At 45.8% G+C, this 5,870-nt stretch overlaps 1 protein-coding gene across 1 annotated transcript; it reads right to left on the minus strand.

The window, feature by feature from the left end:
• Positions 1-2,087: 2,087 nt before the first annotated feature.
• Positions 2,088-5,864, minus strand: LOC119285920. The gene is made up of 3 exons (XM_037565250.1): positions 4,881-5,864; positions 4,391-4,468; positions 2,088-3,964 (listed from the first exon to the last, which is right to left on the minus strand). The coding sequence occupies exons 1-3, from the start codon at positions 5,778-5,780 to the stop codon at positions 2,399-2,401; spliced, it is 2,544 nt and encodes an 847-aa protein (XP_037421147.1). The 5' UTR covers positions 5,781-5,864; the 3' UTR covers positions 2,088-2,398.
• Between the last annotated feature and the right edge of the window lie 6 nt (positions 5,865-5,870).

Here is a 5,870-nt window from a genome sequence, read left to right on the forward strand (position 1 = left end):
ACCATTCCCTTCCAACTCCAAACAACAGGATACACCAAAAAACCTAAAGATACATAGCCAAAAAGTAATGCATCAAGTTCCTTGTAAAGATGTTCATACACCTCAGTGGATATCATGGATGAATGGGCATTACAACAAGCAAATTTTAACAGCATCCGTGCAAAAACGTTGCAAGATCCCATAAATAATCGTTCCCCTCCCACTTTAAACAGCAAAGATACATCAAGAAATGAAAGGTACAGACAAAAATATCATCAAATTCTGCTTAAGCAAGAAGCATGAAGAATACAGTCTCACCTGAGTAAAGAATCAGAAATCAGGATCCTGTGTTGTAGAAGCACACATAGGATATCCCCGTAGATACTAGTACAACAAAATAATGGTATCATGGATGAATGGGCTTTACACCGTCAAGAAAAAAAAATGAATGGGCTTACAAGCAAGAAGTTTGCATATTACAGGAAACTAGTTACACCTCTCGTTTCTGTGGGAGCAACATACTCGAATTTAATCAAAAAGCATTCAACACCAATCTAAATTTCGAAGGGGGTAAAATTACCGCCATTGGCTAACTACTTGTGACAACCGGCAAGGGGGCGAAAGCAAAAAAAAAAAGCTCTTCTGAGTTCCCGGGCTCACAGTGTCGTAAACTGTGTAGACTTACCTGGAGACAAATCTCACATGATGAACTAGAAAAAAAATTGAAAGGTATGGCATATGCCAGGTCAAAATAAGCTGGGGACTAATAGGTTGATGGACACAGAGCCAAATCGAATATCCAGAGTGTATATGTGCAACAAGAAAACCATCAACATACTGCATCCCACTGTAGCATGAAAGAAAAGGTAACACCATGCCTGCCAAAATGCTGCAAGACCTCAGAAATAACCATTTCCTTTCAAACAACTGGATACATCAATCAAGGAACTGAAAGATACAGCCAAAAAATGCATCAAATTCCACATAGGCAACACGATCCGGTGTTGCTGGAGCACGCACGGGCACAGGACACCTCAGTAGATACCATGGATGAGCGGGCATTACAACAAGCAACAACTTGCCTACAAACTGGAGGCGAAAGCAGCCATGATAGCTGGGAATCAGAGTTAGCTTGATGGAAGCAAGCTGCTCCGCCACTTGGGTTGTGCGGGAGACCGACGAACCTCAACTGAGAAGCTGACATGAATCTGTTGTGCAGTTCAATCTAGCTCACATGGCAATGCTCGGGCTTTCTTCTCCAACTCGAATTCCTAATGCATCTCATTCCCAAACGGTTCATCTATAAGTGCTTTGTTTTTTCGCTCTCACCCTTGGAGATGCCACTTGTTCTTTCACTCTCTGCTTTCTTCTCCACCAACTGTGTTTTATAGACAAGATCCATAGCTATAGGTGCACCGTTCAACCACTCAAGAGGTACAAACTTGAGTGTTTGCACGGATCGCCCGACTTGGAAGATCTTCATACATTTATGTAAGGTTCCTTGAAATGATTTCACAAAATGAATTGATGACGCGAGCTAGGTAGTCTTCCTTCAGCTACTGAAGGAATACTCTTATGTACTCTGTTTTCAATATGCAGTACTTCATTTTGTGGTTCCGTTTGCCCCTGAAAAATGAAGATATCTCAAATTTGGTAAGGTTATTGGTGATGGCTGCACATAAATCCAGTTTGTTCCTTTTTATTGTGAATGTGTTTATCGCACTACATGAAGAAAACTGAATCGCTTGTATGTTCTCTCATTCAGTTAAACCGCCCATACAGCCCACGAGCGATAACAAAACTGAACTCTCTGTTTATATAGTCAGGAATTTTAGAGAAATAAAATGCTCTTTTTAGTTCCAGGCACACAGCGTCGTAAACCGTGTCGACTTAATGGAGACATATCTCACATCATGAACTGGAAAATAGAAAAATGAAAGGTATAGCATATTTCAGGTCAACTAACATGGGGAGTAATAGGTTGAATGCATACGAGAAATAAGAAAATCATCAGCATCCCACTGTTTGCATGAAAGAACAGCATATAGTACAGTTGAATTCAGAAAGAAACTGGCAAACAAAGACTAGAACTAAATATATCAAAGATAAAAGCATGCCTACAAAAACGCTGCAAAACCTCGTAAATAATCATGTCCCTCCAAACAACAGGATACATCAAGAAACTGAAAGATACAGCCATAAGAAATGCATCAAATTCCACATAGGAGCACGCACAGGACACCTCAGTAGCTATCATGGATGAATGGGCATTACAACAAGCAACAACATGCGTATTACATGAAACTGGGAACACTGCTTGTTTGCAAGTACATGGGAGCAGCATGCATGTGAATTTAACCCAAATTCATCCAACACGAGTCAAAATTACACCAGGGGTGGAAGTACCACCACTGGCTAACTACTTGCGATGCCGTCCGCCACCACCACCTCTCCCTGGTGAATGTCGGCCTCCACGTTGTTGTGGTCTTCTACCACGGAAGGATGAGTTCCCCTGATTAAACTGCCCCGAATTGAATTGCATCGGAGGCTGACCTCCATCTCCACGGGGTGAAGGCAGCGAATTGAACTGCATAGGAGGCTGACCTCCATCTCCACGGGGTGATGGTAGGGAATTGAACTGCATAGGAGGCTGCTGACCTCCATCTCCGCGGGGTGATGGTAGGGAATTGAACTGCATAGGAGGCTGGCCTCCATCTCCGTGCGTTGAAGGGAGGCGCCCATGTCCTTGCATGTTTGCATTTCCAGGAGGCTGATCTCCATCCTCATGTTGTGATGGGAAGCGCCCAAATCCTTGGGTGTTGGGAAATCCAGCAGGTGGCCCTTGGTTGCCAGCCATGTGTGGAAACTGACCAAAGTTGCCTTGCCCCATAGAAAATTGAGATGCCTGACCAAAAGGATGATTTACTGGCAGTCCACCAAATGGCATCATGTTTGCACTCATTGTGCTCCCTGGCATAAATTGTTGTTGGGCCATGGGCATTCCATTTGGGAAGCCACCAAAGTTCTGATTCTGTAAATACTGCTGGAACTGGTTGGCTCCCATAAGTATATTCTGCATAATATTAGCTGCAAGAGCAGCTCCATCAACTCCCATGTTTGGCTGCCCTGGAGGTGGAAGCCCGCCGGGCCAAACCATATTTGGCTGCTGAGAGAACTGCTGTGGATTGATGAAGCAACTGCCCATCTGATTTGCAAGTTGAACAGGTGATGGCATAGCATGATTCATTGAGATTGATGGCAGCATTGTTGGTGCGCTCATAGGAAAGTTTTGAGGACCCGTTTGTCGTGTTGCGCTGTCAGCAACAGCAGTTGCCATATCAGACCGGTGAAATAGAGGCTGTGCTCGGCGATCTGCTGTTGATGCATCATGGATTCTAGGTGGCATGTCCCTTGGTGTACTCATCGGAGAATTTTGTTGACCCGAATGATATGTCACACTGTCAGCCATATCCGAGCGGTGGAAACGACGCTGTGACTGGTGACCAGATGTCGGTGTATTGTGGATCCTTGGTGGCATGTCATTTCGAAATCCAGCACCCCTGGTCTGCGCCCTCTTCTTGTCACCAGAAGGTTTCTTAGAATCATGCGGCCTATCAGTCTGCCTTTTTACCAGTCGTAGTGATCTTTTGTACTCAGCCTCCTGCTCATCATCAGAGAATTCAGGTTCATCTGCCTCCTCATCATGGTCAGCAGATTCATCATAGCCTTTGGCATATAGCTCCTTCATATTTAGGATATGATCTGCAAACTCCACAACAAAGCAGACTGTAGTTCCTGCACTGATCCCAGCAGGCACTTCTTCCACGGAATTATACCGCACAAGATAGTAAGGGTTTTTTACAGGTCCAAATATTTCATCAACAATGCCAAGTGGCGTCCTGCTCTCAGTTATCCAGAGTATAGAACCCTCAGTCAGGGGACTGTGTTCCACTGATCCTTCAACAATCACTCTCTCCCCCATGATCTGGATGACCAGAAAACAGACAACCAATCAGTATATGGATCTCATAGGAAATATACTAGTATTTCAACAGTCTAAACAAGAACCCCTATCTGTCTACAAAAATATCTAACACACTGGAAAAATATGCTATTCAAAATAATAGCTGCATTAATGAAATGTATAGACACAATCATCCAAACACTAACAAATTCCAGAATGCACTACTAATACAGTAAAAACATACATCAGTGAGTACCATAGATCTCTGGTTCTTACATTACAATGAGCTACTGGTTTTAACATGTACAGATAACGGTGACTGATTAAATCATCATCAGATTACATAGAAAGAACAGGTACCTATAAAGTGCTGGAAAAACACAGTTTTTGTTTCCAACAAATGCAAACAAAAATCTAGATGAAGTCAAAGTTAAATTCAAGACTTACAGCTGTAATTGTCCCCACTGGAAGTGCCTTATGATGCGGTTCCAACTGCACTTCAATCTTTGGAACTGGAGGAAGTACCTGCAAGGTATGGTACATCTACTTTAGAATAGAGATACAATCAAGGAACAACAATATTTTTACAGTTATATGAGTGGTTTTGGCATAGTTAAAAAAGCCGCGCCTAGCTCTATGCGGTAGCAAAACGGCAAGTGGCAAAACACACAATTAATGCCTAGTGCTTTTTTAAACTTTGGTTTTTGGCAACTGAGCCCAAGTATGTTCATGTAGCAACTACATAGGAATAGAAAATAATTTGTCGCTATGGTAGCTACAGAAAGTGCAGGATTTTCAGAAGAACAAATGGATAACTAAGCATTAACTTCTACTGGGCTATCAATTGAAAAAAATGACTATGAAACAAATGTTTATACAAGTCGGCTGCAACTAACTAGACCCAAGAGAGGTGCACATCGTGAGATAAACTTAATACCTCTACTTCATGTTTGGACTTGATAGGACCCTTTGGTGTTTCGTCATCATCCTCATCCTCGACTCCAGCCATAAGCTCACCCTCTTCAAGGAGGGCCTCCATGTCACTGGGACAACTATGCTTTTTGGCCACCGGCACTTCCTCGTCACTGCTCGACGAGGCTTCACTCGACTCCTCATCATTCTTGGCCGGCTCCTCCTCCTCATCACTGCTCGATAAGGCTTCACTTAATTCCTCATCCTCGCTGCTCACCGACTCTTCGTCCTTGCTCTCCTCCTCCCCCTTGCCTCCACCACGCTCCACTTCCTTATTTACCATGGCCCCAGAACTCATCTCAGCATCAACAGAAGCAATGGTACTAGTATCAGCATCAACAGCACCTATGGCACTCATCTCAGTGTCAACAGAAGCCCCAGCGGGACTAGTCTCAGCATCAACAGCAGCCATGGCACTAGTGTCAGCAGCAACAGAGGCTACTGTACTCATCTCAGCATCAACCGGAGGTACAGTACTAGCCGCGGCATGAACGGCAGCTACGCTACTAGCATCAGCATCACCAGCAGCTACAGTACACATCTCGGCATCAATCGCTGCCCCCAAACTGTCCTCTTGTGCAACGAAATCGCCAATCCGCAACACGGGAGCAGGCACCCCGCCCAATCCGCCGCCCAGCAGCACCACGGCCTCCTTCTTGACCTCCAACAGGACGCCGGGGGGAGCGTCGAGCAGGCCGGGTGGCCCGCCCTTGTCCTCCGCGGCCTCCCCCTGCCCCTCCTCGACGATTTGGTCCGCGCCCAGCCCGCCGCCTCCGGACACCGACGCAAAATCAATCCCGCCCGGGCCAGCGGCCGCCGCCGCCGCCTCGCCGAGGCCGAAGCTCTTGGCCAGCTCGCTCGCCATGGCCTGGTCGAAGTCGAAGTCGTCGAGGAGCCACTCCTCGACGGGGTCGAAGGCGGCGGCGGACGGGTCGGAGGGGGGCGCGGGCGGCGG

This window comes from Triticum dicoccoides, chromosome 1A, assembly GCF_002162155.2.
Source record: "Triticum dicoccoides isolate Atlit2015 ecotype Zavitan chromosome 1A, WEW_v2.0, whole genome shotgun sequence".
Classification (NCBI taxonomy): Eukaryota; Viridiplantae; Streptophyta; class Magnoliopsida; order Poales; family Poaceae; genus Triticum; species Triticum dicoccoides.

Coding starts and splice junctions, on each gene's coding strand:
- LOC119285920 (XM_037565250.1), bottom strand. CDS start 5,780: ATGGCGAGCGAGCTGGCCAAGAGCTTCGGCCTCGGCGAGGCGGCGGCG. Junction 4,469..4,880: donor AGTCCAAACATGAAGTAGAG/GTATTAAGTTTA, acceptor CATACCTTGCAG/GTACTTCCTCCAGTTCCAAA. Junction 3,965..4,390: donor CAGTGGGGACAATTACAGCT/GTAAGTCTTGAA, acceptor CTGGTCATCCAG/ATCATGGGGGAGAGAGTGAT.